The 23,188-nt window shown below is 45.8% G+C and overlaps 1 protein-coding gene across 1 annotated transcript in view; it reads left to right on the forward strand.

Moving 5' to 3' along the window:
- Positions 1-23,188, forward strand: part of LOC146182153 (uncharacterized) — a 97,540-nt gene that overhangs the window by 26,738 nt on the left and 47,614 nt on the right. Inside the window, exons 5-6 of the mRNA XM_084575904.1 lie at positions 5,924-6,190; positions 9,670-9,845. Coding sequence (XP_084432030.1) covers positions 5,924-6,190; positions 9,670-9,845 — 443 coding nt within the window. The remainder of the gene's footprint in view (positions 1-5,923; positions 6,191-9,669; positions 9,846-23,188) is intronic.

The following is a 23,188-nucleotide window of genomic DNA, read 5'->3' on the forward strand; positions in this document are numbered from 1 at the left end:
TGGGAGTGAAAAATAGGGTCAGTGCCCATAGGATTACATGGAACCGAAATATTTCTAAGCAGTTTTTTCATACTTTCGTGATCTGTTCTAGGATGTTCATGGTTGCTCTGTACCGAATAACGAGATCATAGGTGTGCCACGAAATTAGAAAATTGCTTTGAATTGTTCGGGTCCATGTATTCCTATGGGCGCTAAGCCTAGTTGTCACCCCCAACCGGCCAAGCCTGGCGACAGAAGCGCCACCGCATCGCGTTTACGTCACAGATCGATATTGGTCTATAGCTAAGCTACATCACATAACACATAATCACGCACAATATCAATAGTCAACTTTTGTTGGAACCATATGGAGTGCACTTTAAAAGTAGGTGTAATACCTCCTTTCTACGTAACCGGTTTCCGCGCGGCTACATATGTCCTGAAGTGATCTGTGACGTTGGACTCCCGTTGATGCTGCGGTCACGTTATGTAGTTCTGGTGTCCAGGATTGGCGGCATGAGAACTTTGAGATCATTGCAAGTCTTTATGTCTTGCATTGGTACCTATTCCGCTGATGATAACGATAAACACTAAGTCAATGTGACCCTGGCCTGTGTATTAATTTATATGCATAGCTTGCAGGCCCTGAGCAGTTACAAAAAAAAAAAAAAGCTGTGTTTAAAAAACATTGTACTGCAATAACAAAATTAGGAAACGACATAGTTCTTTCGAAATCCTGTATTAGCCTAAGTGTCGCCCTTGAGTGATGAGGTGATGGTGATGCGAATTAGTTTACTGTTTGACCACGTCTGCTCGTGTTTCGGTCATGAGGGGATCAATGAGCTATCGGTGGGCAATCGCAACTCCTCCTGGACGTAACAGATAGCACGACGTTAAAACAGGATCTCATGCAGCCAACGAATGAATCGAGGAGTCGAATAATAAAATACTTATCAAAAATAAACTCATGCATGCAACTATCTACTTAACGCTCTGTTCCACGATACTTATCCCAGTTGTGAGGAGGCGCAGTTTTCTTTTTTATAGCGTCCATGTTTGCGAAGCCTATAAGCCGCCCTTTGTACATCCAGTGTGAACATCCGGCGGCTGAAGCATTCGAACGCGGAGGGCTTACAACGACAGTATAAGCGTTCTATAGATAGCACAGAATACAGAGTGAGGTCTGAGGAGATCTCTCCCGCACCACTGATGTGTGGAAAAAAGTATCCACCGTGTGCACTGCCTGTTTACGTTTTGGTCGACGTCGTTCCAGCTTGTTGTTATTTATCTACGCCGGTATCGCCAAGAGGCGGATTACGCTCGACACCTCATTACAGAGCGCCTCCTATTCTCCTTCTTCGTTATCGTTGCAGAATCTACTGCTATAGCCCGCAACCATTTCGTTAGATACGCAAGGAGCGCTATATAGGCTCGCACACACGTCGCGCCTACTAATTAGGTTTACCACCAGGCGGCGCTTGTTGACTGGCAAAGCAAGCAACCAGCCGCAGTGTCCGTTTTCCCTCGCAGCCGCGGAGTTTGTTGCCTTCTTTACTCCCATGGACGAAGAATCGTTTCCGAACATCTCCGTTCAGTGACTCCAGCGGGGCCCGCTTCTCCGACCGGAAAAAGTGTCGCCGGTCAAACCTCGAACGCGTGCGGAAACGGCGTTCGTAAATTAAGGCCGCGTGCAATCGTCGGAACCCGTCCCTGCCGGATCTGAGCGTCGAATCTCGCACTAGCGCCTTTATATTTCAGTCGCCCCCCTTTTTTTTTTCTTTCTTTTTTTCCTGCGTATAGTGCATCGGCCATTGCAATGTATATATAGCTCGACTCGTGTGCTGAGGATTTCAGCAAGAACACAGGTTGCTGTATGCGCCGAATGAAGTCGATATTATTTCCTTCTTTCTTCTTTCTTTTTGCATCTTTTGAGCTGAAACCGCCGTCCCGCTCTTCGCTTTCAGTGCAGGCAGTGGAGAGATATTTGGCAGTGAAACCCGCTAAATCCGGTTGGCCCGTTGCCACGGGAAAAAAAAAAAAAAAGAGAAAAGAAGCAAACGCGTGACGCGCTATCTCGACCGGTGCTTTCTCTGCCCGTTTTACTGTCGACTTTCTCCTGGCATGTAACGGACAGCAGTCGACTTTATCCGGCGAAAGGACTCCAGCACGTGGTGGAGGCGCGTTGTAGAGAAGAGGCGGCTAATGCAGAGAGAGTGGGCGAGATAACAGTGCGGAAAGGGGAAAATGAGGCAATATGCATGACGAACACGTAACTTCCGAGCCACCTGTAGTTCGGCTTTGATAGGTATTTTCCACGCTTACGCGGGTTCCTCGACCTGTTGCGGCTTTTCGCGGTAATAAAGTAAAGCATAAGGCGAGCTAGCCGAAAAGCGAAAAGAGCGCCCATGCAACCCTCCCTTTTTGTTCGGACCGCGGTGATAACGGGGAAGCTCCGGGTGCCGACGAATCTTCGCGTCTTCGTTGCACCAGTTGCACCTCTTCGTTTCTTTTTTGTTCTTTTTTTTTTTTTTTTACTCTCTGGAGAGCAGAGCGATCACTTATCGGACAAGACGGGGGTGAAAGTTCTAGAACGCCCTCGCGGTGGACTGCCTGTTTCAGGCGCAACCTAGAGGACAGTTCACTCAACTTTCTCTCCCGTTGACTGAAGTAAGCGGTCAACCTCCGATTTCTTTCTTTTTCTTTTTCTTTTTTTCGCATCACTTCGACGGGGACCGCAGGAACCGACTTTCGCGTGGCCAACGTACACGCCTCCGATACGAAGGAGTTCGTTAATTTTTTGTCTCTCATTATTTGGACAAGATTAAATGCCGTCACGTTTTTCTCCTAGAGGCTTTTCTTCTGGCGGACGAGTTTCGTGCTGCTGTTTATTTATTTTTTTTTTGTTTCCGGGAAAAAAAGCGGAAATACTTTCTACCCTTATCAATCGTTCGCACATTTCTTTTCCCGCGCAAACTGCCCTGCCATCCGCCCAGCGCTTAACGCCGTTAGGAATCCTTTCCTGCTTCGTACGTGAACAGTCAGTGACATGCAATGCAGCTGAGAAGGCTAGGTGGCGGGAACTGCGGCAGCATTCCTCTGTGGAACGATTATTTAAAAGAAATTAAAAAGAAAAGTAGAAAAACGAAGGAAAAACAGCAGGAATGTTTCTTGCACGTGCGTTATCGTTAAGTTCTCATGACAGGCAACATTGAAGTTTTCGGAATAAATGGACACGCCTCTGCACGCGGTGTTTCGTGCGTAAGTTTACAGTTTCAGTTTCCCTTCGCGCTATCTGCTAGCCATTTGTTCTTGGCTGTCGTGCATTTTCTTGTCTTGCTGGGCGGCAATCGTAATGTAACCGTATTCAAGCGGTTCGCTGCCGGAAGTTCAGTATCCATTTTGTAATTGTGTGGCTTGTTTTGGAAACGTTTCTGTTCATAGTAACGGATCGACGGATATCTTAGAACTATCTGATTATGAGCAGAACATCATAAATGTCAAAGACCTGACATCGTCACCAGTCGTCAGACTTACAGTAGCTCAGGCGTCTAGGACATCAAAATTTGACATTACTTTCCAGTCTGAAAATTTTGTCTCGCTCAGACGGGGTGAAGTTATTTGTTAACCTGACCTTAGTCGCCCCTGAGGAAGGGACCGAGTTGGTCCCGAAACGTCTGGTTCTAATAAATAATTTGATTGGTGATAAGTGTTTCTCAAACTTTCTGACTTTATTTGATCGCTTACTGGCGACCTATGTTTACGCGCACTTCGTGGCATGCCGAATGGTCTCTACATCATTGCAGAATGAGAATAAGCGTTCCAAATTAACTTTTTTTTTTGCCTCTTTTCATTAAACATGTAATTGCTGCGTTTCGTGTCATGCCTGACTACCTTATTTGCTGACATGTCATCTGTTCTTCTTGACTGAAGCTACGCCGTGCTCTGAAAAAGCCTACGACAAGCATAAATGCGAAGACAGATGATAACAAAAGACACGTGTCAAAATAGCTGCTAGTATTTGTCATGCATTCCTTAAAACACATGCCATAAGGTACTACGACATAAGCCATGACATCTTAGGGGTCTGGAAATTAAGCTGTTGTTAGCGCGGGCGCTGCTAAAAGTTTCCTTCGATGCTAAAATATTGTAAACTTTTGTTTTCGTGTTGTGTTCAGGCGAAAATCTTCCAATGCTTCATATAGGTCGCACTTAATGTTTCACTTCATGTTCCTTTAACTTTTTCGACGGGTTGTTTCCCGAGAATGGGAGTTGAAAGCGCGCCACGCTTAAAATGACGCATAAAACAGTAACGACGCTGAGTTACATTCTCTTAGCATACTGCTAGAAGTCTTTTCTTGATCTGCAGAAAAAAAGGGGAACGGGATAGATTTGTGGACATCTGAAATGGCAGACTATGTGGGGCATGTGACCACTTACCGCAGTAGGCCGCGATCTAGATAGCACAAAGCTATCATTTGCTACTCAACCGTTCGGTCCTCTCAACCCTATCATTGACTATCGCTGGCAGCTTATACCGTTCCGTCAGAGCAATGCCGATACGTTTCCAAAGTAAGAACAGAGGTAGCAGCTATGGCCGTAGGGGAAATAAACGATTCGACTGTTGGGAGAATCTGGGGCTGCGCGATTTCCGATTGCAGGCCGTGTCACTCAAGCCTTCCTCGCGCTCCGCTGAAGATGCTGCGTAAGAGGTATGGCCGTCGTGGCAACGCCACCGAGGTGACAGGTAGTTGTATAGGTGTTGTCGCTCTGAGTGATCCGCACACAACACGCAACCGCGAAGGGTGTTTCGTGGGGTCGGTATTCACGGTGTAGGCCAATGCCGACCCGCCCGCTACCGGGAAAGACTGGGCATCCGCCGCTGTGCTGTATCAATGCTCGACGTTTGTGGCGCAGTGGAGGCGTGTAATCGATACCCGGCCTTCCGTTTTGTGAGCGGAATGGGAAATCGATGCCCTTGTTGGGTCACGTGACCTCGTAAAAATCGTGCGCGTGCGTTCTATTTCATTGTTCTGTGTTTCCGATTCCTATATGGGCCGCGTCTGTGCACGGTTGCGGTGTTTCTGTGTGAAGCTCAAAAGGGTGTCATTCCCTCCTCTCCGGCCTTCCGCTTGCCAGATACGCCCACACATGACCCGAGTCATGTAGAAACCAGTTCTGACACAGGAGGTATTTTATATGTAAAGGCAAGGAAGGCGGAAAAAGTATTAATATGCTAAGAAAACTTCTTCGTTAACGGTACTATTCGCATTATTTCATTCCGCTGGGAAGAGAGAAATTTGCCCCGCGGGGTGGCGCAGTGGTTACCGCGCTCGACTACTGTTCCTAAGGACGCGGGATCGAATCCCGGCCTCGGCGGCCGCTTTTCGATGGAGGCAAAAAGCAAGGCGCCCGTGTGCTGTGCGATGTCAGTGCACGATAAAGAACCCCAGGTGGTCGAAATTTCCGGAGTCCTCCGCTACGGCGTCTCTCATAGCCTGAGTCGCTTTGGGACGTTAAACCCCGTGAAACCCAACCCATCTATACGCGCTTTCTCGCTTGTTCTCGCAGTTCATGCTTTTCAGCGCCTACATTGACACTGTCCAGGTGTCGTTTAATGAATGACCGGCCAGGTTAGAAACAGGTCCCGTATGAACCTCTACGAACTTAGGTCCTGCACCTGATAACCAAACCAAACCAGAAATAACAATTTTGCGACATGAAGGAAAGCATTCCAAGTCAGGACTGCTGGCACAGCCAATCAGTTATCTTGGATCCGGGCAACGAATAAAAAAAAATCACCGGAGTAGTTATAATAGAGGGACGTGTACGGTGCTCATTCGGAGGTCAGTGTCCAAAGGCCGACACTCTTGATAACTGTAACCTGTAGAATGATGATGATGGTGGTGATAATGATTGTGGTTTCTCTCCTTTCTTCCGTTCGCAGAGTCCGTGCGGCTGTGCGAGTTCCGCACCGTGAGCGGCAAGATCCTGAAGACGGTGGACGCCGTGTTCCAGAACGTGACGACGCTCGAGGACTGCCGCCGCGTGTGCCTGAGCGTGCCCTACCGCTGCCACTCGTTCGACATGGGAGACCCGGACAACAGTGTGTGTCGCCTCAGCCACCACGCGAGGGCGTCGTTGTCGCACATCGAGAACCCTTACCTGGAGATCCCCGGCGCCACTACCAACGAGCTGGCTGCCTGCTACAACGGTAGGTGCTTCAACCACGTTCTGTCCTACCCCCCCCCCCCCCCCCTCTCCCCCTTATCTGAGTGTGGAATAGCGCACCTGGGTCCCTATTCCGATTTCGCATTGTGGGCAGAAGTGCTTTCGAGTCATCTGATTGGTCGAAACTCCGGAATCTGATATCAGTTCGGTTGCCACCACTGCCGCTTCCGGCGTTTCCATCATTCAGATGAGGACGAAAACGGCAAAAAACAATACTTCTGAAAACGGCGCAAACTCGGAATACGGACCCTGATGGGCACTCCATTTTCAAGGTAGAAATAGAAACTACTAGGAATTTTATTTTCATTGCAGGAAAGTATTAGCGAGCTAAAATTCAATAAACATTTAGTCTTCAGTATATGCCGGTGATTGTGTTAGTTTGTATTTATGACCGTGTGGCACGCGGTCAGCTTCCGGTATGCGTTTGGCTTTGAACCTTTACTCAAATCATGCTAGTAACCGGATAGTTTGCTTGGTATGGCGTTCGTTTATTTAAAGCAGTAAGCGAAGTTGAGTTGAGCTGAACTGGACCACCTGTTTGTTTCCGAAGTGGCTGACGTCAGAAGGTGATTGAATAGTGGCGAGACATACTTGCTTGTTAAAAAAACAGTGCCCAGTAGAAAAAATACTACAGAACCATGTCAAAAATACGACAAAATAATCTGTCGTTCTGTCGTAAAGGTCAGGTTTTTCTCTGTGGTGCTTTTCTGTAGTTCTGTCGTTTTTCTGTAATATATTTCTGTTGTCTGTAGTTCTGTAGCACTTTTATGTTGTAACTACAGAAATTTCTGATGTTACCGCAGAACAGTTTGTTGTGAAAACAGGTTTTCCGTCAAAAACCGCACAGAAGTTCTGTCGTGACGACAGAGTTTTTTCTGAAGTTCTTTCCGACTGGGTGTGGCCTACGAATAGGGCTCGTACGTATACCAGTAGTCACCTGGCTGGCTTTATGCTTTATTTGAGAAGCGATTTTTGGCCAGAACAATTCTTTTCTCCAACAAGTCACGTTCGAGTGCCGTTAGCAATTTACGCAAACGCAAGTGGGAGTTCGCTGGAGTGCATTGCCGCCATTACGGTTTCTATAGTCTTTGGTCGTATATGAGAGTGCTGAAGATGCAGCATCTGTTAGTTTCCTTTTTTTTTTCTCTCTCTCTATTTCGCTGCCCGAAGTTTTGCAAGAAAGTTTCTCCACCTCGTTTAAAAATAACAGTTGAAAGTAAATTTACGTTTTTTTATGAATACGCCCACGAGTGAGTTGTTCCAGTGAGCAACCAGATTAATCTCCAAAGGCATGATGCTTATCCAATTTAAGCTCTGTAAAGGAGCAATTTCGTGCACCGTACCTGATCATTATAGTGTGTGGTAAATGATGGGGTATTGGGGTTCGGAAAATAAGGTGAAAATTAAATAAGAAAACTTTTCGTGACATAATGGACCGATGACATCCATGCGATAGGCACAGCTGGGTACTCCGAGTGGAGATATGATAGCGTACTTAGTTAAAGGCTTCCGTGTGCTGTGCGATGTCAGTGCACGTTAAAGAACCCCAGGTAGTCGAAATTTCCGGAGTCCTCCACTACGGCGTCTCTCATAGCCTGAGTTGCTTTAGGACGTTAAACCCCACAAACCAAACTTAGTTAAATGCTTAGTTCAGGAAAGTATAAGAAAGGAAATATCATTTTTCGCGTTATTCCGCAATGCTGTGACAGAATAATTTTAGTATTTGTATCAAGAGCTTACTATCATATGAAAATTTAAAGATTGAAAAGGATGTGCTTCTGGACTACGTTGCATGACTTATTTTACACCCCCAGAGTTCCAAAACTACTGAAAATTCTACGCCCATAGCCGAAAAGTGGAACTCCCTCGGATGTTAGAAATGGTTCCACTACATCTCTTGGACGCAAACTCCCTGGCACTTCTAATTTTGACAACAGCTGTACGTTCATAACGAAGCGTGTGTTATGTCCATGCTAACGAAGTCCCATGACTGCTATCTTGAAGAGCTCCGAGTGAACCACGCCGGAGAGATACGCAGAGCATGGCATATGTAAATGCTCGAGGAATTCCAGACGAGTCGGCGTCCGGTTCGTCAGCCCCGCAGTTTGGATTCTGTTCGCCCGCTTGTGCACTAATGGAACCTCTAGCGAATAAATCACCCACGGTGCAACCCTTGCCAGAGGAAAAAGATTGGCCACTTTGTTTCTCGCCACTTCAATCGCGCCGACCGTGAACTGCCCGGTAGTTTCCACTTTAAAACATGGTTAACGCGAAGACCGGGTTAGAAAAAAAAAAAAAAGACGGAAAAGTCGAACCATTAATTCAAAACCGCACCCTCGTTCTCGGTGTATGAGAGCACCCTGTCGTGGTCGCGGTCACAGTTTTTGTGATAAACGAGTAGGCGAAGACCCCGTGCGACCCCCCGTCCTGGCCCTTAACTCGGTTAGTGGAGGAGTCGGACTCGCATGGAGATTGGATGTTTTCGGGCGGCGGTGGCGATGCGAGATTGGCGTCGACTCGCCGGCCCGCGCATGACACGAGGTCGATAAGGCAGTCGATGGCCGTAATATATTCGACTTGGTGGGTTGTGGAGTGACAGTGCTCCAGAGTGTCCGGCCTGGTCGGCGCCCTGTTTCATCTGTGACCGAGCGTATTGGGGTCAGAGAACTGGCACCAAGCCGCGTCAGGGCAGCGTCTGTTGGTGGCGTTACTTCGAAGGCTGTTCCCTGGCGCCCAACAGAGTGCAGGACGAATTAACGCCCAGAAATATTCGATGAAGGCATTTCGTTTTGCCTGAGTCGCTAGGACCGGACTCAGAAGATTCTTATTTATATATTTATTCCTCGTGCAATCAGTCCAAGCACGCGTTAAAAGCTGTACAAAAAAGAAACTACATTCTGTGCGGTCTGTTCCTTATGAGGAGACCAATATATTATCTATAGTAGCCATTAATCAACGCCGGATTCACCATGCACGAATGTCCAAAACACCTCTACATATCCCCCGGGTCGTTTTTGTGAATTTCAGTACTTTTATAAACCAATTTCCTAGCTTCGTGTGACATCTCAGAAAAACAATTACGGTTGATATTAGTTTCTTTATTTTATTATTCTTGGGCCACGTAGGCAACCTTTTGTTGAAAATAGTCCAATGGGGTTGTCCTACAGCGTAAAATCAGCCAAAGTTTACTTTGCTTGAGTCTAGTTCAACAGTTTAGTTTTTCCTCCAACTTCATTCAACATGACCGCATGCGATACGCGTATTTGGTCATGGCCAAGCAAGCAATGTCGGAGAAATAAAAAAAGAAAGAAAAAAAAGAACTCGTACCTCGCTCTAAACGTCGTTCATATGTCACGCGAAAAGTCCATCGCCTAAGCGACGCTTTGCTGACACGCTCGTCGCCTGAATGTCATCTTGCATTTCTCTCTCTCCCCCCCCCCCCCTCTCTCTCGGCTGCCTCAGTGACCATTCAGTGCAAGGCTCGCGAGATGGTGGCCATGGTAAAGACGAGCAAGATCTTCAATGGCAAGGTGTACGCCAAGGCCAGGCCCAACTCGTGCGTCACGGACGTGGTGAACAGCCTTGACTTCCAGATACGCATGGCTTACCACGAGCTCGACTGCGATGTTAAACAAGAGGTCAGTGCAGCCGTCGTCGTGCCTGGCGATTTTTTCATCCTTTCTTTAATTATTTCTGCCGGTGCCTTCTCGCACAAAAGGTGTCAGACTTTATTCAAGCTTGCGACCAGAAACTATATTCTTCTTGGCGTAATGCAATCGTACATTCGATGAATTCTCTATTCATGGTCATGAACAAGGAGAGGTCTGTTTTTTCCTTCGTGCACTGCCGTACAGTGCAGAAAAAATACACGGGATATACCTGTAGACAAATCTGACAAAGCGAAGCAGCCACAAAATATTACGTTTTCTTGTTGCTAGCATTGCATAGCATGGATAAAGGTGCGGAACCAGTCACTTATTATGTGTCTTGATTCTTGGACAGTATGCCATGCATCGATTTGTTGTGACGAGCGCAATGTGATCCTTTTATGCCTTCCTGTCAGATGCAATTTTCATATAGTATTGCAAAATACAGGTGCCTTTTGGCGCACTAAGCAGGCAAAACCTAATGTACAGTGCTGTTCGAGCTTCCAATCCTGTTATTAAAGCCAAAAAAAGGAATAACTGCATGCACACACAAAAAAAAAGCTAAAATTGCTCCTTCATCAGTATCATATTACTGAAGCATATATACTCAAGCATGCAAACCAGAGATATATGCACTAATTATATAGAAAATAGCGACGTAAATAAAAAACTACCACTCTGTCGTTCAAGAAACTTGCACAGCACCATTTAAATGGACAATAATTTCTTTTATAAAAAGGTGGTTGCAAGATATATTGAATACACTGTACGCAGTGTCATTCGCATGCTATTTAAAATGATACTTGCAATGTGCCCTTCAACCCGCGTCCCTAATTATGACGCGAACAACGACATCAAAAACCATTTATTTTACTTATTTCTAGCGTTTCCCTTTTTCCGAGGGAGGCGAACGGCAGATTGCGTAAAGCTCGGGGATTTTGACCACAAATAAAATGTGAAAAGCGGGCTGCCTAATCGTCTTCAAGGGTTGCCCAACAGCCAATAGCGATTTTCGTTTCCTCGAACTACACACACAAAAGCACATGATTGCCACGGGCATCGCTCAAGCGTCAGTGACCATCATGCCGCCCACCTTGCAATCCCTGGAGCTGCCTGTGCGTTATACGTGAAGTCGTGCAAAAGGAAAGACAGTAGTAAAAAGCGCCCGCGACCTGAAGCGTGTTTCGAAACGGACGTCCGGATCGCAGGCAGGGGCATACATAGCACGCAGTTTGAAAGCCCGTACAGTCTGTCCCAAGAACATGCGCCATTTTTTTTTTAGATGAGCCAGGCGCGTGTGCTTGCGACGGCGCTAATCAGGACTCTCATCATGAGAGGAGCAAATTGTTTCTATCAATCATGCCTTGAGATCCCATTTAATCCGACAGTTTCGGCAGCCGGCCCCGCCAGCCCTGTGTGCGATTGCGAAAGGACGCTCTCGTACACGAGTCTCGGAGATCGAGCGGCCGTGGCCGCGTGAACCCACGAGAGGCTCATTACCTTTTCATTACGGCAGGCCGGCGAATCACTTAGGCCCTGGGTGTATGGGTGCCCGTGCCAGCTCTTAATTGCCGCTTTTTGTCGGTGCGTAGTTGCTCGCGTGAGCTGGTGCTGTGGGGTGAATGGGCGAAAGCGTGGTTCCTTTCTACCTTGCCTGTCTCTGATTTGTGGCTGCGAGAGTTCTCAATAAAAGCGAAACATCAGTCTGAACGGAAAGCGCGGCTCTCCTCGTTGCCTTTTAACAGCGTGCCTATTTATCTAACGCACAAATATGGCGTCTTGTTCTCTTTCAGTTGCAGTCGCTTCCTACCTAGATCTCTTTGGTAAACTTGTTGCGAGCCACAGCCTGCGTTTTCAAGGCAGGGGTACTCGGCAGTTTTTGACAGTTCATCCAGTACCTCCGCGTAATCTAATACATAGAATGATAGCAGCCTATCTGCCGCAGACTCATCGTTTATATATACAGTTTTCTTACTGAGCAGGAGGGCACGTTTTCGATCCCCTCTGAGCTCCTCATCTTGATGGAAGTGCAATTAAGCAAACATCTGGCATATGTAAAGATTTTGGTATTGATTAGCAAACCTAATCACGTGGTATAAATTAATTGGGAGCTCTCGATCAACTCCCGCGTTCATTAACAAGCTGAGCTACTATGAGCGCAATGTCAGCTAGATGTTTGATTATGTAAAACTCGACTCGGCTCATTACTTTCGTAATTAACAGTGGAAGGTTGCCAGGATTATGTATGGCCATAAATATAGTTAAAATAGAGCCGTGATGCAAAATAATTTATTTCATTATGACCTGGAAAGTGCCTGCCTAACCCAAGCAGATTCGTGCACGTCGAAAGATCAACCCGCTCAATGGAGGAAAGTATATTGCGATCTCGCCATGTATCATATCCGAGAGCAGCCCTCAAAGCGAAAAAAAAAATAGAAATAAAAAGCTTTTACACTGTTAGTGCTGTCGCCTGTTCAGCCTCGTCTACTAAAAATCCGTCATACAGATCCATGTCGTCAATCCGACGTTGCGTGCTGCGTGGAAGTATCGTTTTCTCTTTTTTCTTCACCGTATGGCATCACTGGCAGATTTAGCTGTTCGCCATGAAGATAATAATAATAATAATAATAATAATAATAATAATAATAATAATAATAATAATAATAATAATAATAATAATAATAATAATAATAATAACTTTATTTACCATCAACTTTTAGATGATGGCGGGAGCCTGGAGTAAAAGCTGCTTTACGGCAGCTTAACAAGGCCTCAAGCTCCCCGTCTTTGGCAATGGTACATCAGCGGTCACATCACAGTTGCTAAAAACATTTGGGAAGCAATTATTCAATGTATTATAAATATTAGCGAGCAGAAATGAGAAAAAAAAAAAAAAAACTCAACACTGCCTGATATATACAATGCATTGTTTTGAATTACGGAATACGGGAAATAAATATATAACACAAGCAATAAATTACATATAGCACAGAAATAGATAGCGGAAGCATATGAAAGAAGACAAAGACCGTTGGCAGAAATGTTCACATTTGAAAGCAATTTTTTTTTCTAACAAACAAATAAAAACAAAACATGGGATGAACCTGTGTTTTAGGAAAGAAAGTATGAATGTAATTCTTGGAATGATGCCTCTGAAAGGAGAATGTTTCCTTGCGATAACTGACTAAGTGAGCAAGGCAATCTATTTTCCAATGTGTGCAGCCCGTATGTGGTCCGGTATGTGTTAAGGTTCCAGGGGTCTAGAAGGCGGATTGCGTATGCTCGTTCTCGAAGATGGAGCCACTTCCTACTTTCTTGTGAGCATGACGTCAGACTTGCCTCTTTTTAGTGTTTTGCCTTCTAGAATTGCCCACCTTACATTTCAGTTCTCCTGCATTTCCCGAGAAGACAGGATTAAGAGTCATAATTGGGGTGGGCTCGGTACTATAGTAAGCCCTAATTAAGAGAACGTAATACGAAGGAACAAAGGAGATAATAAATATTATAACATATATCTCAGCAGCAACTACAATGCGGGCTGCAGGCAGTTTCTCGAGTCTGGTTTCCAATCTCGCTTTGAAACCTCCACCCCCCCCCCCCCCCCCTCTTCCTCCCTCTCTCTCTCCCGCACCGTGCAGCAGAGCGTAACGAAAGTTTACATAACGGCCCAGCGGGCCTCTTGAATTCATAAAACTCTCCTCGCTTCAAAGCGGAAGAGGAAGAAGCGACGCAGCCCGGCGTCACCCGAGACGACCATCGCTGCGCTTGACGCAACGGGTTCCGACGGTTCTGCTTCTTCTTTGACTGCTTGCACGCAAACACTTATTACTCGCCTTAGCGAGGGCTTGAGTCAACATATAACTCGCTTAAGGCGGATTACTAAAGAAACCACGAATTGTTTATATTACAGCTAACGACCTGCATGCTCAGCACGCCGACAGCGAGCCTCAAAGGCTGTGGGAGCAGGAGCCGCGCATTGTTTTTAAGGGGCTTTGTTGTATGAACCGTATGCACGCGATTATAAGCATACTCTTTGTTTTTAGCTTCCTCGTTTTTACAGTCGCGTATCCTCGAATTCTGTTTCACGCTATACAGCTCTTTCGGTCGGAAAGCCGCAGCCATACCCCAGTTTCGGCTCGGCTACTGTAGAGAACTGTCGGAAATGTTCGTAACGCGACAGGAACATTGTCGGTAGTTGTAGGCATGGAGGCTTGTAGTTGAGGCATTGTTCCTTTTATTGCGGCGCGGTTTAGGTGTCCACCGAGAAGTAGCCTCTCCTTTTTCCGTAAACAAATTTGCAATTTATTACACTTCGAAATGCCCACTTGCCCCCTTCAAACAGTTGTGGAATAACTATGGACCCTCAAGGAAGGAATCGGACAATTTAAGTGACGGCACATTGATTTGAAGGAATCCTCTCAGAAGTTTTACAGAAACCATTTCGTTTCTCATTTTTTCTGCTTTTTCCGTCCCAGAAACCAACGTATAGTCTATTACTTTCAAAAACGCCCACTCGCTCCCTGCAAACGGTCAAGCCAACTGTGTGTTCTCAAGGAAGGAATCGGACAATTTAAACGACTTCTCATTTATTTCTTTGAAGGACTCCTCTCAGAATCTAGATAAATCGTTTTGAGGTTTTATTTCGTGCTTTTATTGTGAACCTCCCTCCCGTTTCCTTTTTCTTTTTTCATATATGTTCGGCGATCAAACAAAATAGCGCTATGTGGTTTTATAGAATCGGTGGGTGCTTAAGTTCGTCATAACACGGTAGATATACGCCGACGCCCGTTTCGTCACACTTATCTTGGCGTCGCGTGAGCATGCGTATCGCCCTCTTGCGTCCGCCGACTGAAGGCTGCAAGGGGAGCTTATGGAGCCGAATCACGCGAGCCGTGGTCAAACGCGAGGCATTGTGTGAACTTGGTGTCGCCATGTCTGTCTCGGTCCACGTCCGGGGGCATCGCCCACAAGCAGCAGATATTGTGTGTCGGAATGCTCGATGCCCATGTACCGTCTTTGCCAAAAGTAACCAGGCTGCGTGTTCGGCTTCTCGATCGGGTGTTAGAGAATTCGTACCAGTGGTGAAGCTTTAAAGCTACGCGAAGTAAACGCGAGCTCCTGTCCTGACTTCTTAAGTTAATATCCTCTGGGAATCCACGTTGGCTGTAAAATACAAGCGAGAAGCAATCCATGCAGCCATGGTTACTTTTGGCAAAGACGATACCTATAGCAGACAAACGTATTTGAAGAAGTCGCGTAAATCTCGGGAAGATGCTGGGCCCTCCCCCTTTCTGCGACCTACCTCGAGCCCGAGTAAGATTCCGAGGGGGTCGAAATCTAAAGAAGCAGTAAAATCTGCTTCGTGTGACCGCTGGTCCTTTTTCTCTTTGAAGAACTGGAAAAGCTTCAAGTGGGATACTTTTCCGTTTCAGTAAACGTTTGTAGCATGCTCGCCAAAGAAAGAGAAAACTTACCTCATGTCATTATTCTACTTATAATTTAGCATAATGATATTAACGCGAACCTTAAATTCTACTGATACATATGATAGAAATAGACATGATGAACAACTGTTGTGTGTGCTGATTGTAAGGCAGTTTGATATTGATATGCGCTTTAAAAGGGAAAATGTTTGGGCATTTATACTGATACAGGCGAACACAGGCTTACATTGTTTTTATACCAGAGCAAGGGCGAAATCCGTATGTCTGTTTTGGAAAGAGAAAACTTCCATTTATGCTAATACTTTTCATATGCCTTACCGGGGCTACAGGCGGCATAAGTTATCATGTGCAGGACCTATGTAAGTTCGTAGAGGTTCATACGGGACCTGTTTCTAACCTGGCCGGTTCATTCATTAAACGACACCTGGACAGTGTCAATGTAGGAGCTGAAAAGCACGAACCGCGAGAACAAGCGAGAAAGCGCGTATAGATGGGTTGGGTTGTGAGAGACGCGACTCAGGCAATGAGAGACGCCGTAGTGGAGGACTCCGGAAATTTCGACCACCTGGGGTTCTTCAACGTGCACTGACATCGCACTGCACACGGGTGCCTTGCTTTTCGCCTCCATCGAAAAGGGGTCGCCGAGGCCGGGATTCGATCCCGCGTCCTTGGGAACAGTAGTCGAGCGCCGTAACCACTGCGCCACCCCGGCGGGGTATGTGTATAGATCGTAGTTGTACTTAAGTTATCGCACTGCAAACTCTAAGGTATTTCACTTTCGCATTTGGCCTTGAGCACCCGTAGCGGGCTCGCGCTCCGACCCACGCCACTGCTCGTTTCGTCTTCCTCGTCCGTAACACAAACCGAGACTATCGAGCGATCGTCCTAATCATGGACACGGAGGCTCTCTGCTGTGATAACACGTGACTAGGCGGGGATCTGACATCTGCTTCGTCGGCACCATGGTTGCTCAGTCTCGCCATGGATGAGGTGCGTGCCTGTCAGACTGTGGCAACGCTTCTGCGCATGCGTCATGCTGTCTGATCATCGAGCCGATATAGCTCGCCGAGAACCAGTAACGTGATCGGCTCGAGGCAGAGACCGACGAAGAGCGAGAAATCTCGCATGGAGAAGAAACGCCACTATGACAGTGTACTGGTCATGATTAACAAAGCTCACGCTCGGATAACTAGGTTTAACCGTGATAGGCCTCCGCAATTCATTTCTCTGTTATCTTCGAACCACTAGACAAAAAGCGCTTACAGCTCCTCTTTTCTTACCATTAGAAAATGCCACTTAGCAAATCCGGAGTGTAATAATTGCTCATTTAACTTCTTGAATCTGTGGCTTGCTTTTGCTATGAGCTTAATAGCCAAATGGATGTACTGAACAGTGGGCAAGCTCCCCGAATAGCTTCAAGGTGTTGATGACTCTGAAGTTTTATATATGGTCTACAAGGCCTAGATCATCGCCATTTTTAAATTTCCCGCCGCGGTGGCTCAGTGGTTACGAGGCTCGACTTCTGTTCCCAAGGACGCGGGTGAGATCGCGATAGCGGCGGCCGCTTTTCAATGGAGGTGAGACGCAAGGCTCCTCTGTGCCATTCGATTTCAGTGCACGTTAAAGAACCCCAGGTAGTCTAAATTTCCGGAGCCCTCCACTACGGCTTCCCTCAGCCTATGTCGCTTAAGGATTTTAGAGCCAGTTTATCTAGAGACTAGAAATATGTCACATACTTTTATACACTGGCGGCTGTTTCGCCTTCTCAGCAAAAGTTGATACATTCACAGAGTGACCAACGCTTATAGAGCCGATAACGTGTCTCGACCTCGATTTTTCCGTTCAGCTGACGGTGGTGAAAAGTTTCCTGAATCTAGCTGCCAATAAAGCGTCGTCCTATTTTCTGGCAGTAGCGCTCAAGGTAAATCAATCTTTGTTATATGATTCGGAGATAATGAATATTATGTCAGTGTCTGTTTCTTTTATTTCTTTTCTTTTTATTTCAGTTAACCATTCTTGTCAGTGTGCTCCGAAGCACCTTATCATCTTGAATAATAAAAAATAGCCTCTCTTCACGTGGTCGGTCTGATTGGTATTAGTTTGCCGAAATTTAGAGGAAATGGCAGGTATTTCTCGAAGCAAGAACCCGTAAGAAAGAGAGCGGAAGGGTCCTGTCCTGCCTTTTCTTGTTACTGTTCGTGATCCGTTCAAGTAACTCGCATTGTTGTGTTTTTGGTTTTAAATTCGCGTGGAATCTTTTGTCAGTTACATGTCTGCCTGCGTACCGCATGGGTCCGTGCGAGTTGCTTTGACAGCGTCCTTTGGGAAGCAAAGGGCAGACCCTTCTCACAGCCCGCGGTTCATACAAGGCCTCCCTTCATTCACCCGTTCTTTCCGCTGAAGGAGTGATTGACAGCGTGGGAGAGGGCTTGGCTTGTCGACAGGCGAGCGCCGGAACCGACGACGGGAGGGTTTCACGCGGGTTTCTCCCAGGGTCCTTCTGTCCGCAGCTTCTCGAAAGGACGAAGTCGCCTCTTTGGCAAGCATAGTCGCTAGCATTCATTCATCCTCCTCCTTTTTTATTTATTTAATAATGTTGTACGGAGTCTATGCTGCCCAAGAACGAGAAGTTACTTCAAAATTGTCAATTCACTGTCACAGACTCTGAAGAAGGCAGATACAGTGACAGCAGCGCATACGATAACTGTTGTACAGTCAAAGGATTTCTTTGTTCATCAGGGTTTACAACGATAATTCTTAATGTCGCTCGGTTCTTGTAAGATAGAGGCGCACTACTTTTCAACGGTCTGACTCGTGATAGTTTTCTCAGTGAAGGAAACAGATATTTGTCGCTTTGTTCTTCCGAACGTTCACCAGCGCTTGACCTAGATAGTTTCATGGTGTCGGAAATTTTCCGCGGAAGAATGTTCAAAAAGGCATGCGAAACAAATGACTGTTGTATTGGCACTCATTTACAGTGGGGCAATGAAAGCTTCCTGATTGGGAATGGGTTGTTCTCAGTGAAGGAAACAGATATTTGTCGCTTTGTTCTTCCGAACGTTCACCAGCGCGTGGCCAAGATAGTCTCATGGTATCGGAAATTTTCCGCAGAAGAATGTTCAGAAAGGCATGCGAAACAAATGACTGCTGTATTGACGCTCATTTACAGTGGGGCAATGAAAGCTTCCCGATTGGGGATGGGTTGTTCTCAGTGAAGGAAACAGATATTTGTCGCTTTGTTCTTCCAAACGTTCACCGGAGCTTGACCAAGATAGTCTCATGGTATCGGAAATTTTCCGCTAAAAAATGTTCAGAAAGGCATGTGAAAACAAATGACTGTTGTATTGGCGCTCATTTACAGTGAGGCAATGAAAGCTTCCTGATTGGGGATGGGTTGACTCCTCCGTGCTTTGCCTTGCCTTATATTGCACTTTCTCAAGATTCCACTTGATTCTACTTGCTGTATCTTGAAGTTCATGGATTACTAACAAGATTCGTACGACAGAACGGAGCGGTATTGGATGCACCCTGAACGACCGTCATGGCAAACTCGCTCAAACTACGGGCTTGCGCCCAAGAGCCATGGCTACTTAAATACGTGATGTGGCGTTGTCACCACCGCTGTAACAATAACTCGTTATATCAGTGACAAAATAGGCAATCAATCAATTGGCGGTTCTGTGATTAGAAAAACTAGTTATTGTTACACTATCGGTGGATCAATAGATCAATCAATCAACCAGTTAGTCAATCAAGAGACCAGTCAACCAATCAGTTTAGTGTTCGCAAGTTATTCAGATACAAAAAAAAGAACACGTCTGCAGGCAAAAACTTGCTCCACAAGGTCATTTCAAGAAATTTAACAAACACAATTTTGCGAGCGGAAACAATCGCATAATTAAATAGTTGTAAGGCGCAAAAACAGACAAGACACATAAGTAGGTGACAGGACGAAGCGCCATATTTTTGTTTTTTTCGCATAACCATTTCGCAAGAAGACGAAACATTATTGCTTTGTTTTTTAATGTGGTTTTTACTATTGAACCCCCTCTCGCACATGTACGTTATGCATTGCAAAATAATATTGCTTTTGAATATAAACTTGTAGAGTGAAACTCGTTACCTCCGGCTGCAAGCACTCTGTCAGCAGTCATTGCAGTCAATGTCCAGCATTACATGCTATAAACAGTATGCAATTCTATGAAATCTGTACAAACGCTACCAGTTTGCTCGGCTGCCACAAAGCGTCGCATTTTATTGAGTACCCAAAAACACCGATAAAATTTCGAATTTAAATCTAACTTATTTCCCATGGTCGTCGGAAATAGCCGGTGTGAACGCAGAAATTATTCTATACGCCAAGTTTTGCAGCAGGGAGCAAAAGCCGTCCATGATTATCTCCATGGTCCCACCGAACCTCTCGAGAATCTGTAGTTCTCTCAAATTTAGAGGTTGCAAAAATATTGCCATTGAGCTTAATCGGCGTTCATTATTGGCGCCCAACAGTAGCGTCACACGTTAATGCTCAGGAAAGATATGGGCAGGTACAGCAGCCATGTAGAGTTTTTCCAGTCCGTTCGCTTGCCTACAAGATGCCTTTCCCTGTGAGGCTGTGCAAAATGACCATGGATTTTGTACTAGCGCTGAATGCACGGGAGGATTGTAAGAGGGGAGGTTTTTTTTTTTGTTTGTTTGTTTTTTTCGTAGAATCATGATCATTGGTTCGTCAGCTCACTTCGAAGTTGCCATCATCGTTATCGTAGTCTTCGTGGTAGCAGTCTTCCGAATTGGATTCGTTAGAAAACAAATCAGCCCTCCAGTGACCTACATTTACTCCTATACCCTACTGAAAAAATTATATGAGGCAATAACCTCACATTTTCTCCCACGATCTCACTGAATTCGCATAAGCAATCACATACAGGTCGCATATAATTGCATAAGATCTCATAGTTTCTCGTACGTTATTATAAATTATGCGAAATATTTTATGATAATGATGTCCACAGTATAAGAGTCTATGCAACTTGGTGAGATGTTGTGAGGTCATTTTCCCGTAGAACTTTTGGTTTTTCAGTAGGGTATTGCAGCAGCAGCGCAGCCATGTTATTACATCAAACTATCTTAGCTTTTCTCTTCATAATTTTTGCAGGACTTAAAGTATTGGTTACTTTCCGGCATCATCCGGGGACCGTTCTTTGCAATACAATTCCTGAGAAGCCAAAGTATTTCCTCGAGACTTTGTAAATGATCACAATTTCCTCACATTTCATTGACTACTTCATAGAAACCTGTGAATCTTTGCATCCTCCTACTCTGGGGACTTTGTGCAATTTGCTGTAAACGAAAGGAATCCATCAGTTTCCTCTGCTTCCTTAGTTTCCTCAGCTACTCGCTGCGAGCGTAGGAGAGGCATTAAAAACAAGTTTTTGCTCTGCATCCGAAGATTGAATCATTTTCATCGACATGTTCATAGCAGTTTTCACAGTCTGCAGTCGCGTCATAATTATTGTGAAAACGGGCCCATTAGTTTTTTTTTTTTTTTTTTTTTTTTTTTTTTTTTTTTTTTTTTTTTTTATCGCGCTCTTAACTGCTCGACGCGAGCGGAGGAGATATTTTAAAAAGATTTTACTACGCGTCGCCAGGTGAGGCCATTTCCAACAATGTGTGCTTGTAATTTTGGCCGAATAAAGCGTTATATCTCTACTGCATGTTCATAGCAGCATCCTGCTGTATTCCGCAATTCCCACCCAATTTGATGCGATGTCTAAAACAAAAATCTGGACTTAAGTGCTCGCTCCTTTCAGGTTGCTTCTCTCTCGTGAATATGCACCAATTAATTAACCTTTTCTTTTTCAAAACTGCGCATATATAATTATAGCCGCTGCGTAGAATTCGATACCAATTGTGATTGGCGCTTGGGAGCAGCAGAAGACGGCGTCCGGCAAAAGCGCTTCCGGGGCCCGGCGACGACGGAAGAACAGAGAGAACTGCACTCACGCGAAGCACACGCGATGCGGCGGCCACGGCGGTGTTTCCAAGGCGCGCTCAAAATTTGAATGTCACGGTCATGGGAGCGAGTCTGAATGCGGGCTTCTTTCTCCTCTTATACCTCCCGAGAAGCAGCGTATACGCGAGGCCTATTGTGTGTGTTTGGGAAAAAGGCCCCGCGTGATGCATGGTGGACCAGCAAGGGTTTCGCTTTGCGCTGCACCCTCGGCTGACTCCGGTTTCGTGAGCTCCCCTCCTTTTCTTCTCCTTCCTGGCAGCTCTGCCGGAAGGTGGCACTCCGCGTGCGGTAGTACGCGAGAAACCTAGCAAGGTGTCGGCGGCGGGCGAAAGAGAATGGTCCGGAAAGGAAGCTCCCTGGTGGTCCGTGCTCTGCGAAGCTGTGAAAAGCGTAATTGGCAGCGAAAGCGTGGACGTATAACTGCTAGCTGTGTGGCATTTTCTTTTTTTCTGTGTGCGTTTATTTATACTAGCATCATCACGATCCAGGGCACTTTCCAGAACCGAATCTATTTTCTTTGAGAGCTGCTCCAACAACATATCCATAGTGAAAAAAAGCCGTATGAGTCACAATAACCTCATACAGATTTCTCATACTAAACTCATACAAATGTCATACAATCTCATATATTTCTCATATGTTGAATGAGAGTTGTATGATGTGATATGAGATTGGTACGACTTTAGTATGAGAACTTGTATGAGGTTATTGTGACTCACAGGGATTTTTTCACTAGGGATGGGAAGTAAACAAAACAAAAAAGTAAAGAAAACCTTCAAATGATCATTACGATCCAAGCGACGAGGTATTCGTTAGCAGTGTTTTCATGGTGTGAGAACAAAGCGCGATAACTGAGACTGGGTTCGCCCCGCCGTAGTAGCTCACTGCTTACGGCTCTTGACAGCTGATCCCGCGGATATGGCTTGCATACTGGCCACGGTGGACGCGATAGCTTAGGGAGCTCGACTGCTGTATATCCAAGGATGACGGCTCGATCGCATATTCAAAATCCATAAGAGAATCAACTTTTGATTCAAGAGAAACAGTAATATGGGGGCTTGGCAATTTTTTGTTTCGTTTAACAAAGTTGATTCTTTATGCAGCGATTACTCATTGCTAATCTGCATTGTGCTACCGTACTCGTGGAGCATGCATATTGAGGTCTGGCGCGAATGGCATGATTTCAATCCGAAGCTGATCAGTTAGATGTTCGTTGTGATGGTTGTAAGCTGTTTTTAGCACCGATCTCAATGTTGTGAAGTAGTGCCTCACAGCAGTAAGTGGTGTTACACAGCCATGATTACCTGCATCCATGCACGTCTCTTCTAGAACCTAAAGGGAGCTGTATTTATAGCGAGAACAACTGAGAAGGGGCGGAAAAGGGTACGCGTGCCAGAGAGTCGCGATCTGTAGCTTTACCTCCCCTGCTCTATACCATACCACACCACACCACACCACACCACACCACACCACACCACACCACACCACATCACACCACACCACACACCACACACCACACCACACCACACCACACCACACACCACACACCACACACCACACACCACACACCACACACCACACACCACACACCACACCACACACCACGCCAGTCATACCATCCGTACCTTACATGCCATGCCAGACTGTGGAGACAATGAAAGCTGGGATTATGAAGCGTACTGATTTGCCTTTATGCCCTAACCTGTCCTCTTTCGTTTGTTGAATTAAGGGGTGATAAGTCTGACTAATGCAAGCTTTTCGTTATATCCTAATCTTTCGTTTATTCGAATGTTTCGTTATACCCAAGTATTTCGTCTCTCACACCAATCTATCCTCTACAAAAAGAACTTGCATGTGCCACATGCCAATTAGCAGGTGGC

Source organism: Amblyomma maculatum, chromosome 8 (genome assembly GCF_055883805.1).
Source record: "Amblyomma maculatum isolate TAMU_Amacu chromosome 8, ASM5588380v1, whole genome shotgun sequence".
NCBI lineage: Eukaryota > Metazoa > Arthropoda > Arachnida > Ixodida > Ixodidae > Amblyomma > Amblyomma maculatum.